The sequence below is a fragment of the Cydia splendana genome, chromosome 11 (assembly GCF_910591565.1).
Source record: "Cydia splendana chromosome 11, ilCydSple1.2, whole genome shotgun sequence".
NCBI classification, from domain to species: domain Eukaryota; kingdom Metazoa; phylum Arthropoda; class Insecta; order Lepidoptera; family Tortricidae; genus Cydia; species Cydia splendana.
In genome coordinates, this window is record NC_085970.1 from 10,626,443 (window position 1) to 10,639,989 (window position 13,547).

The window sequence follows — 13,547 nt, forward strand, 5'->3', positions numbered from 1 at the left end:
TTATTCAAGAGGTTAATATCGTCAATGTTTAGATAGGTGTCACTACAAACTTCAAGTACATAAGTATAGTCAGCCAAGAAAGTGGTTTACCACTTTGTGACTCTATCATCTGATTGATAGAGTCGAAAAGTGGTAAACCACTTTCTTGGCTGACCGTACGTAATAAGTAAATAAATTATCGAGAGCTAGGAATTGCATTCGTAGTGGTAGGGGAGCCCAAGAGGGGATTTTTGTATTTACTCGAGCGCGTCAGATTAAGATATGAATATCTTGCTACCCCGTTTAGTCTACCTTTACCCCTTTTATCCATTATCTATGTTGAGCCCTTGGTTGGTAGGGGGTTGGTGGGGGGTTCAACAAATTGTTAAGCAGATTGTGGATTTGGTCATATTAGTCCAAATTAACGCTATAATTGTGCTATTACTAAATCTGATAATTATTTGCACGCATTTCCTTAATCTGACGGTTACAATGTAAAAACTAGGCTTCAAACTTGTGTTCGTCAGATTAAGAAAATGCCTACAAATAAGTGTTATATTAAGTTATAGAAAAAATATAGCATTAAAGTGGACAAAAACGACCAAACCCACAAACTGCTTAACGATTTTTTAACCCTCCACCAACCTCCCGAAAGGACCATGGGCAAATTTGTATGGGCACTGTCCCCACCCACCAACATCCTCGTCATAGTGAATAGAATCAGGCGTTACTTTGCGGAAATCCATACTAATTAAAACCAAAATATTACTTTGCTAATCCGCGAAAAGATAACGTGCTAGTCAATCAGTGCTAACCCGTTATACTTACTTGCGTATTTTTACATGCAATTAATATTCCCACCCTCCCACCGCAAAAATAAATACGCAAATAAATATAACAAACCACCACCAAAAGAATAAACCTCGACACGTGTTTCGCCTCTCTACGAGGCATCCTCAGGAGTTGTTGACGGTCTGACGCCCGGCAACGGAATGACCTGTCTAGAATGGTCGGCCATATTTATACCTTGACCACTCCCCCTCCCGTGCAAGTGAGAGATAACGCAACATTCAATTGTTCGTTAAGAATCATGCCCCTATTGTTGTACCTAATTATTTCCAGTTGTTCCACAACACCCAAACGCAATCCCTTTTCGCAAACATGTAAAATATCAAAAGAATGATTCTCAGATAAAGTGTGACCTGTATCTAATAAGTGCTTTGCAAAATTGGACTTCTCTGGATGGTTATGTCTATATGACGCAACATGCTCTTTATACCTAGTAGTGAAACTACGGCCCGTTTGCCCCACATACACTTTATTGCAATCGTCACAGGTAAGCTTATAAACTCCAGACTTTTTCCCATTCTCGATCTTATCTTTGCCATTGCAAAGCTTCGAGTGCAAAGTATTATTTGTCTTAAAGGCCACAGGAATGTCGTTAGACTTCAAAATTTTGTAAATTGCATCAGACAACTTGCCAACATAAGTTATGCTCGCTTTATATTTCTTAATCGGTTCAGAGGATCGTGCCGCATACAACATAGTGTTGACCATACTATTCCGCTTTTTCCTGATGATACCATCCACAACAGACTTATCGTAACCATTCAAAACTGCTAAGTGATAAATATTATTTAATTCAATCTGATAGTGTTCATCAGAAAGAGGCACAGTCAACATTCTATGCACATAACAATGAAAAGCAGCCAACTTATGCTGCCACGGATGCGTGGAAGAAGCCGGGATAACTGTATCGGTATGTGTAGGCTTACGGTAAATTTTGAACTGATGCCTGTTGTTTACTTTAGTGATTGTTAAATCTAGAAAATTCAATGAGTTGTCTTGCTCTAGTTCCTTTTTAAACTTAATTTTTGGATGCTTACCATTAATTTCAGCAATAAATGCATCCAACAGGCCCATGCTACCCGTCCAACAAATAATCAAATCATCCACGTATCTAAAATAGTATAATATATTATTGTTGCCCGCAATATGCTGGTTCTCAAAATGGTCCATAAAAATATCAGCCATTAAAGGACTTAGTGGTGAACCCATAGCCAAACCATCACTTTGCAAATAATACTGTCCCCCAAATCTGAAATAATTTTGTTTCATACAAATCGCTGTTAGATCTATCAATTCATCTACTTCCCCTGGATGTAAACGTTGCCTTTCAAAAAGACCCTTAATAATCTCCAAAGTCTCTCCATATGGCACATTTGTAAACAAACTGTCTACATCCAATGAAAGAAGAACAGCATTATCTGGTATGTTAATGTCCTGGATCTTTTCTATTAACTGCAAGCTATTTTTCAAGCAATATTTCGGCTGGAACTGGGACTTGTCTCTTATAATGGAATTCAACCTTTTTGCCAGATTATAAGTTGGCGCACCCAAATATGAGACCACTGGACGAACTGGGATATTATCCTTATGAATTTTGGGAAGTCCATAAAGAATAGGAGCTCGTGGATTCATAGGCACAACCATACTCTTCTGATGTTCGGTTTCAAAAACAAATGAAGAATTCTTAACTGCTTGTCTAAGATCTTTCTGGAACCCTGGAGTTGGGTCTCTTTGCAATCTCGAAAATCCGTCACCTTGAATAAGGTCTAGTACTTTCTGATTATACTGTCCCTTCTCCATAATCACAATGCAGTTGCCTTTATAAGTTGCATAAGTTGGCTGCTTTTCATTGTTATGTGCATAGAATGTTGACTGTGCCTCTTTCTGATGAACACTATCAGATTGAATTAAATAATATTTATCACTTAGCAGTTTTGAATGGTTACGATAAGTCTGTTGTGGATGGTATCATCAGGAAAAAGCGGAATAGTATGGTCAACACTATGTTGTATGCGGCACGATCCTCTGAACCGATTAAGAAATATAAAGCGAGCATAACTTATGTTGGCAAGTTGTCTGATGCAATTTACAAAATTTTGAAGTCTAACGACATTCCTGTGGCCTTTAAGACAAATAATACTTTGCACTCGAAGCTTTGCAATGGCAAAGATAAGATCGAGAATGGGAAAAAGTCTGGAGTTTATAAGCTTACCTGTGACGATTGCAATAAAGTGTATGTGGGGGCAAACGGGCCGTAGTTTCACTACTAGGTATAAAGAGCATGTTGCGTCATATAGACATAACCATCCAGAGAAGTCCAATTTTGCAAAGCACTTATTAGATACAGGTCACACTTTATCTGAGAATCATTCTTTCGATATTTTACATGTTTGCGAAAAGGGATTGCGTTTGGGTGTTCTGGAACAACTGGAAATAATTAGGTACAACAATAGGGGCATGATTCTTAACGAACAATTGAATGTTGCGTCATCGCCGTTATTACGAATTTTTCCATCTCACTCACACTTGCACGGGACGGGGAGTGGTCAAGGTATAAATATGGCCGACCATTCTAGACAGGTCATTCCGTTGCCGGGCGTCAGACCGTCAACAACTCCTGAGGATGCCTCGTAGAGAGGCGAAACACTTGTCGAGGTTTATTCTTTTGGTGGTGGTTTGTTATATTTATTTGCGTATTTATTTTTGCGGTGGGAGGGTGGGAATATTAATTGCATGTAAAAATACGCAAGTAAGTATAACGGGTTAGCACTGATTGACTAGCACGTTATCTTTTCGCGGATTAGCAAAGTAATATTTTGGTTTTAATCCTCGTCATAGTAAAAAATCATCAGGTTGCTAAGATCTATTAAATGAGACATGTTTCATTTCTGTTGGTGGGTGGGGACATTTCTGCCCATGGTCCTTTAAAAAAAATTGTAGACGCTTTCCGGCTCGCTGAAAAAAAAATTTATATAACTTTTTTCCTTCTTATCATCTAATATTTCGATTCCAATTCGTCTGTATGACGCTCGAGCAGCGAAATGCTATACATGGAAGTATTCTGTCCGCTCAATTATGAGTGACCCAACGCAAACTACCCCGCGATAGGCGGTACTTACAAACTGCTCGATTGGCAATCTCAGTACCACCGAGATGACAGTCAGTGACAAATGGCTAAATTGATTTATAAAAACAACGTTTTTTTGTAATTAAAAATATATTCATGTGTCGTGAAGTGGTGCAGAAGTTATTTTAGTTCATACCAAGGACAGTGGAATCACTTTTCACTTGTAGTAAACAGATAACTTCAGTAGAATTTGGAAAAAACATGACGATTTGTTTTCAATACTACCGTGCTAAGCTAAAACGTAACAACTGCATACGACTTTCATAACAACATACGACTTTTTAAATTGGGAGGATAATAGGGATGGTGTTATGCTAAATGAAGTAGACTATTTTATTAACTTGTGTTTGGTTTAGGTATTTTCTATATAATTATAAATGTAGTAATAAATTCCTTCTTACAGATTTGTATTTTCCTTTTTTATTTCATGAGATGGAGCTATAAAAAAACTACCTAGTTATTTCAAATTAATAATCAAATTTGGTATTGTCATTTTACATTACTTTCCATTCAGATTCCCACAAGATGCTATTCGCAGAGAACTATGGAAAAAAGCTGTCCAATTAGAGAGACATGAAATTGAGTGGATGCCTGGCAAGATATCTAGAATATGTTCTATTCATGAGATATAACCCGTGAGATAATCATACCCGGTCTCCTATATGTAGATACATTTTTCCTATCATGCTTTCACTGAATTAATTTAACAAATACACACATTATCTGAAAATGTTGATCATTTGAATCCACCCTCTACTGTCACATATATGTAGGTTCTCTCTCAAGCCATTTCCGTCAGTAGAAAAGAGCGGCAAACATATTAACTCACATTATAGACGGGTCTAACGCGAATTATATTCAATTAGCTTGATTTACCGACGTAAATCAGTTTCGTTTCGTATAATGTGAGTTAATATGTGTTCAAAACGCGAAAGTTTAAAATATTATAAGAGCGGCAAATTTAGAAAATGTAAGCGCGCGAACGGCTGTGGTCCTATACAAAATTTTAATTTTGCACCTTTTTCTACTGACAAACTTGCTTGACCGGCTATATACATATAAAATATTCTGAACTGAAAGTGGGGATTTATTGTGACTCCGCCTGTTCAAATATTTTTGACCCGATTCGTGTACCCATGTAAATTTTGCAGACTGTATAGCCAGACCGATTTCTAAGATCAAGTTCGCCATACATTTACTATGGCGTACTTGATCTTAGAAAAACGGACAGACTATACCTGAACGTGACTTCGCACTGCCATGCAGATTGATAATAAAATATACAAAATACTTATTATAGCGGAATACATTTTAACTAGTTATCTTTTAATCTGCATTAAATTATTATACGTGAATTATTTGACTGGTTCTTCACTGTATGGCATAAACCTATCCCTGTCCAAGTCATATTCTAATCAAATATGAACCGCGAACTCTCAGCGGCCAGTACGTACAGCAAGAAGGTTATTAGCGGATTAATGTCGCTGATTGGTAGTTATTGACATTATATGCATTTCATCTACACTTAGCTATGTACCATTAGTGTAATAAAGATGACTCTTATTTTGTTTACCAGCTTTGATTACAGGCTCTGTAAACGCGTCGTCTTATTTGAATGTAGGCGTAATTGTGTATGTGTGCTAATTTGGCCCGAGAATTTGAACGGTAATGTTCCTAAAGGCGGTATCCATGGTTATATATGATCGCAGCGCTCGAGTAAATCCCGATTTAGCATCGTGGCCATCGTGGGCTCCCCTAATATAGTTGTTGTACCGTTCGCATGGAATTAAAATTAATGAATACTTACATTAGTAATTTAGATTTTCAGGGCCGTCAATCCTAAAGTGGAAATCGAATGGCAACTGAGTGTTACTCATAAATTAAGTATACGATATTTTGAAATATATTTTAATGGGGGTAATCTACTTACAAAAACCTACCTTCAAGTGGCACATACTGTCGGATCTTCAGGCTGGAATGCATACGTAGAATTCATTACCACCACACAGTGCACTATCCACATCACATCACATAACAAAACAATGCACCACACATAATACATGTACAGCCAATGTACAGCACATAAGAACACGACTGTGTAGGTATCGAGTCGTATCCACCACCACCAAAATATTTGCCGATATATCGGTGTCGGAGGCGACACGGCCGATATCGCGTCGGATCCTAAGATGCAGTTCTAGCACTTAGATAACATTTTGCTTACTATAATTCCCCTTAGCAGAACATACAGTAATAAACTTATAAATAACTAATATTCTCGTAATAATTCCGATTGATTGTAGATGACCGAAAACAACTGACAGTGATATTAATAAAAGCATTTTTTACCACATAAAACACGTCTCAAGAACATTTCACAAAAAAGTTTATAACTTACAATCAGTCAAGATATTTTTACCGACGGTTTATTTGTAATAGAGCCTTCCGGATATATCGGAAAGTTAACATTGTGAAATAATACGTATTACATAATTAAATTTATCGTTTACAGAAATCACTTTCTGGTAATAAGATTGTATTTTCCATAGATACTTCTTTTTCTAACCGAGTAAGTGTTGAGACCACCTCCACCTTTTCCATAGATACTTCTTTTTCTAACCGAGTAAGTGTTGAGATCACCTCCACCTTTTCGCTGTCATGTTGACCAATATTGACAGAAAATCATGAAAGTTAAACACTGCATCTTATTATAATTACTTTATTACAATTGTAATAAATTTGCAAATCAATACCTCAATTTAGTCAGAGTACATGATCTCAAAATCGAATAACAATTATGTAAGTAGTTGAGACCAAAATGGGAACATAGAGATGGGACCGAAATTATACCATGTCATATTTTGGTTGGCTCTAACGGTAAGTTGGTGTAGTTTCTGATTTAGAAAAACGTGCGATTTAAACGACTAGGTATTTTTACGAAGGTCCATCAAATTAGATTTTTACGAAGAATTAATTCCCAGGAAGCTGTAAATTGTTTTAATACCATCATATGGTCCTAAATGCGAGTAATCCGAGTTTGCTCCATCCCAGGAGGTGTGCATAAAAAGCTCTTTCTTAGTTTTTTGCTTGTAGATCGAAAACGGTACGTCCGAGCTAAACAAATTTGTTCTAATCATGATAAAAATTGACATCTGAGGATCTGAAAGTACCCGTCTTAAAAATACTTGAGTGACTATTTAATCTCAAGACCCAAAAGAAGGAGAGATATAAATTAAATTAATTAAATTACCAATCTTCCAGTTACCAAACTCAAGCCAATACCTGGACCACGAGCTGATGCCAAAAGAATTGCCTAGAGGATGGAAGGATAGGACAAGCAGCACATTGGAACCATGGTCGCGGTGCAAGAAGATCAAACCCACGCCTAGAGACGTTGTCAGGCGGATCTGTGCCGTAATACCGTAGTAAGTAGAGTCATTTTTACCCGATTGCCGGATGTAATTTATCCCCTAAGGTAAGCACGGCTATTCTGTATAGTAGGTATACTATTACTCGGTGCCTTCGTGCAAAACAGTATGCTTAGTACCTAAAGACTTACAAGCAAATAATCCACTAGAAAACCATTCATCGTTAGGTACTCTAAGTGCCACTTGCACCAACCCACTAACCCGGGGTTAAGCGGTTAAACCGTTAACCCAGTGTCAAATTGTACTGGTAACCATGGTAACTCCAGGTTTAACCGGTTAACCCCGGGTTAGTGGAATGGTGCAAATGGCGCTAAATATTTTTACCCGCAGTTAATTAATGTAGAGCTTAAAAGGTGTAATCACGGTGTACAAACACTGCCTGAATACACGGTCGGATATTTGCGTTTCATCAAGCCGAAATTTAATAGGAAATTGCATTTTAATGGCTTTGTTACACAACACAACTTAGTCAGGCGTGATGTTTGCTTTGGACTCGATAATATTTTGACAAGCGAGGCGGTATGAGTGGTCGAAAAATAGACTTAAATATACTTTTTAAATGTATACTTTCGATTCTACGTACTTATAAACAACTAAAACGAATTAATCGCATTAACGAATTAGCTTAATATTAGCTAATTTACATAACTTTAAAAACTTAATTGGCGATAGCGCTTTAGACACTTTGTTATAAAACTTTTACTACCTATTAATACCTTAAACTGTATAGAGTTTTCGTCTGCGACTTTTATCACTTTCCAAACATTTTAGTTTAATTAAATCAATCAATGTACCTACCTATTTTGTATATGTTTTATTTTATTTGAACTACGAAATATGTAAATGTACGTAAATAATGTAACCTACTGTAAATTTGCAGTTTTGACCGCGAGCACCGAAATGCTGCGCTCCTCCAACGATACCGGGTCACAATCAACAGGTTATCAGAAAGCATGGATTCGGTGGACCGCGAGGTGTCCTTCTACGCGGCACTGGTCACGCCTATTGTGTTCTTACAGCGTTATAGGGACGCTAAATGCTTGCTAGAACGGGTATTTGTTCTTAGAATAAGTAGCTTGAAAATTATTAGAATATTATACGAGTATATCCACTGTAGCTTAGGCATTTAAAAATTTCGGTGTGATCGTAGATTGTGAGGCTGCTTTCTACGTGGCTGTGCTGACAAAATCATATTCTAGCGGTATAGGGACACTACATGATTAGAACATGTACATACACGTTGCCTAATAATTCCTAGTTCCATTTTATTATAATTTATACCTATCACATACAGGAAAATACCATTACGACGCACATATTCATTAGGTATAGGTATATACCTATACCTAATGAATATGTGCGTCTGTATCAGTTCTTTAGTTGTTAATTTGGACACGTTTCTCTTTCTAATATCTAGATTATTACTGTTACTGATTTCATCATCTTTCGCATTAGAATGAGTGTTTTTTTGTTCGAAAAGGTTTGAATGCTGCTCAAACATTTTGTCAATATTCAATGGAGTTGGAGAAATAGCATCACTTTTCATATCTTTTATAGTAAGTTCATGTAAGTTGCTTTATGCCATATGGCATAAAGGAACTTGAATTTATTGTTGTTCACTTCTCCTTTATTAAAATTGATAATGCGCATTCTGGGCATGGTTTTAAACCACTACGAATTTGAGTACCCACAGTTTGCACCGACAGGACAAATTTTGTATAAGAGCCCTTAGCGCCTTAGGTACATCTTTTAGAATGCCACCTTTTTATACTAACAACAGACAGAATGCATCCTTGTCTTCTTTTAGAATATTTAGGTCTCTAGAATGTTTTTGCCCTACCTTTCTACTTTGTACCTACCTAAAATGTAATAAACTAGTTTAAATCGCAAAAACCGGCTAACTTCTACCAGACAGGTACCTACAGTCGAAAGTTTTAATGTATGACCAGTACCGTGTTTACCATAAGGGCACACGGGGCCCGTGCCCAGGGCCCCTATCCTCAGGGGGCCCTGAAGGACAGACAGTAACAGTATATTTGATTACAAAAAGAATAGATAGTATAGAGGGGTCCTGTCATTGTAAATTTTGTAGTCACTGTAAATTTACTGCCATCTATCGACACACGAGTAAAACTCAAAATGAAAACGTATAAAGTTATCAAAAAATGTGTATATATGGATAAATGATTTTATTATTTTTATATCATTTTGATCCATGTTCATTCACTGATATCTATGTGTTAAAATTGTTAAATATGAAACGGTGTCGTCACGCCATCTAGCCGAGGATAGGCTAAAGGTGTGTGCGGCATCTATTCGAGAATGACTTTTACTTGAATTCCGAGGCACGTTTTTTCCTTAGGCTTTATTCGTCTTATACGAAGTTACATATGTCTTTGCCCTTAATAAATAGAAGGTCATAGTAGTAAAATGTTAAATGTTAGTTTAATTAGCTTTCTTTACTTTCCAAAAGGGCCCCAAATACTTATGTGCCCAGGAGCCTCAGCTGAGGTTAAGACGGCCCCGTGTATGACCCATTTTGTACCTTGTCACAGTGCCAATAGTATGAGGTCTAGCGACTTTCTTATTAATTGTCACTGTGACAGGTACGAAATGGGTCATAAATTAATACTTTCGACAGTAATTACCGTGCAATTTCTTTAGTAACCGCCTGAAATAAGTAGTAGACCCGAGGGTATACCGCGAAAATCGATATTCGCAAATTACAGGGATCTTTCTTTTTTACTCCAATGGACGCCTTCATTGGAGTAAAAGAGAAATTTGCCAATTCTCGCGGTAGGCCCTCTGAACACAAATCATTAGTGTCAAAGTTGAAAACACCATTAGATACTTGTATTTTTTTAGCTCCAGCTGTCATTTGAAGAGTTTCACACATACCCTCCCCACGAAAAAAGGATGGCCTTGAAGAATCTCCAGGGTCTACGCGATATTAGCCACAGGGTAATAACACTAATAACTATTAAAATTTACTTTAATAATGTCAATAGTTATACAAATGTTACGTAACCTACCCATCACGAAATGACGATAACATGGATAGAGTCAGACCGAGCCGACTTTGCACAAACTTTGTAATAACAAAGTGTTACTAAATCATCATAAAATGTTAAATCTGTGAAACCAGACAACGCTATCTGTAGGTATCTCTATCACTCTTTCATATTAGTGCGAAAGAGAAACAGATAGCGTTACGTTGTCGTAGCCTATGGTCGTAGCGCAAACGATTGGCCCCCTGGACGTTTATGTCATTACATATTAGCCAGAGGACGTCCACTGTTAGACATAGTAGTTATGTCATTACACTAGCACACTTTGTTTGTCAAAGTCAGTGCAGTTAACCTTTTCGACGCCGTGTCAAACACAAAAGCCCGTCACCCAAGTGTAAAAACTGAAATTGAACTTTATGCATATGCACGTAGATCTATGTTGCTCTGTGGTCTGTGACCGATTAATCGGTCTTTGGCGTTGAACCTGCGGTGCGGATATATCGGTCATTGGCGTCCAAAAGGTTAACTTAGACGGGCTCTACGTGTATTTATATATTTTATATGTGTACCTACCTAAGTGTGGGTTTTCAGAGAAAAATGGTACCATTTACTTTTTTTCGAAAAATCATCAACTTTTGGGTTATTTAGACTCAGAACTACGAGTACTATTGAATGAGACAAAGAAAAAAGTGGCCCCAGTTTTTCATACAAATTTTGGGTGTCAGTTTTGTGACGGTCAAATGCGTCACAAAACTGTCATTTTTTGGGGACACTTTTTTTTCCTTTTTAAATCGATAGTCCTCGTGGTTTTGAGTACAGTCAACAACAGAGCTATGAGTACAGGCAAAGTGTCAAAAATATGTATACAGTACTTTATTGCCTGTACATTAAGGTCGTGTATACATATTTTTGGCACTTTGCCTGTATTCATAGCTCTGTTGTTGACTGTACAAATAACCCAAAAGTTAATGGATTTTCAAAATAACGTAAATGGTACCTACACTTTTAAGTGAAAATGCCCATGTGTGTAGATCCTGCAGTTCGTCAGCAGCGTGCCCGACAAGAGACCCCCGACCCGCACGCCCGCGCCCGACCTCCTGGACGGCGAGGACACGGGCCCAGGGGACAAACAGGACCTCCGCTTCTTCAAGGAATTAATCAAAAACCTTGGATAAATAAATGCTTTAAGAGCGGGAGCTCGCCCGCAAAATTGCAGTTTTTATTTTGAATTTTTACAAGTTTTAACGAAGGGCAAATGCAATGAAGAAATTCATATAGAAACTAGACTATATTTTCTAGGCTATAGACTGCAAGTAAAACCTTAAAAGGTTAAAGTTGGCTTGATAGAAATAAAATTACGAAATCATGTCTAATTTTCATTTATTTTCAATTGTATATCATTACTCTGCATTCCATAGCAGTATAATTTTAGTATAAAATAGCTAGTAATACCCATAGCCGAGGGTTTTGTGTGACGAAATATAATCAGAAGTATAATTTCAAAGTTATTAAGGAAAAACGTTAAAACCCGCGCGATCGTCAAATCTTCCGTCGGATGTTTCGCACGACACTCGTATTTTTTATTCCTTTCTATATGTTAATAACATATCCTTATAAGCTCCTTACTTGACGTAGCACTTGGCACGTAAACTTAGCGTGGTCCGATTTTACAACTTTTATTTGTAAAAATGTGTCGCTTAACTTCAAACCCGGGTAAATCCATTCGGCCCTCTCAACAAATATCTATCCTATTACCTTTTCTAAATACCATAATCGCATAATCTGACATCACATATATTATGGATTTACCCGAGTATGAAGTTAATAAGCGACTCAAATGATTTGTTACCTTTTTTATCAAAGTTAAAATCAGAGGTTGTAGTTGTAGCCAAGATGAAAATTATATTAATATTAACGATAATATTACTCGTATTCTGGCGTTTTTTGACTAGGTCTAGAAATAATACAATAAAACTTAGTTATAAAGTTATACATATCGCAAATTTATTAAAAAAGAGATTTTTGCAATTTCTTCTGAAATATGGTATTTTAAATGAAAAAATAGGATTACTAGCGATATGTACCTACTCTACGTCCACACAAGACATCTGTTAAAGAAGAAAATTAACAAAATCGCCATAACGATGAACATGAGCCACACCACACAAATAATCACAATATTAGTGTCATTACAAGGAGTGCTGAAGGCCCTGGACCTCTGGAGGCAAGGCTCTGGCAAGTCGAAATCGGAAAAATCCTTCCCCGTCAATTCACGGTCCTTCTCGTAAGGAGAGTCAATGCGGCCTGAGTCGTGGATAATTATACTTTTGATGCCAACAAATCCGCCAGATATAAATTTACGTATATACGCCTTTGATAGGTCAGTTTTGTCTGACCTGTTCATATTCTTGTATATTTCACTGAAACAAAGGTTTAAAATTAAATTAGAATTAAGAGTTACAATCGGAATGAAGGTAAATTGTAAAAACAGAAATTATACTTCATCACACATTGTAAACTGCGAGCAAAATGCAATATTGCTCACTGTTTTTAAGTAACAAAGTACCCTTGTTCGAGTTGCTCAGGTAAAAAAGTCCTTTAACCTTTTGGACGCCAATGACCGATATATCCGCACCGCAGGTTTAACGCCAAAGACCGATTAATCGGTCACAGACCACAGAGCAACATAGATCTACGTGCATATGCATAAAGTTCAATTCAGTTTTGACACTTGGGTGACGTGGCGTCTGAGTGACAGCTTTTGGGTATGACACGGCGTCGAAAAGGTTAAATATACCTACAGTTACTTATATTATAAGCTTACTTGTAGTAATAATCAATGCGTTCCTTTACAGTGACGTTCGTCACACTCTCCACAGCGTCAGATATGAGCGCTAACCCTCGCGTAACACTGTTCAGGTTAGGTCCATCATGAGCATATTTAGCTTTGTAATGTGGGATGGGGTAGGGCGATAGCGTCATTGAAATCATAAGCTTGAATTTCTGAAATACAAATTTCATTCTAAATTGAAAAAGATAAATACCAAAAAGTTGTGTTAATCTTTCTCTTTTACTCCAATGAAGGCGTAATTAGACTGACAGAGAAAAATTCCCGCAATTTGCGAACTTCGATTTTCGCGGTTACAGCCCTCAATT

At 37.1% G+C, this 13,547-nt stretch overlaps 1 protein-coding gene across 1 annotated transcript; it reads left to right on the plus strand.

Annotated features, from left to right (window-relative positions):
- The first annotated feature begins 6,787 nt into the window (after positions 1–6,787).
- On the plus strand, positions 6,788–12,231 carry LOC134795122 (uncharacterized). The gene is made up of 5 exons (XM_063766955.1): positions 6,788–6,832; positions 7,217–7,380; positions 8,264–8,435; positions 10,249–10,344; positions 11,423–12,231. The coding sequence occupies exons 1-5, from the start codon at positions 6,788–6,790 to the stop codon at positions 11,564–11,566; spliced, it is 621 nt and encodes a 206-aa protein (XP_063623025.1). The 3' UTR covers positions 11,567–12,231.
- Positions 12,232–13,547: the final 1,316 nt, after the last annotated feature.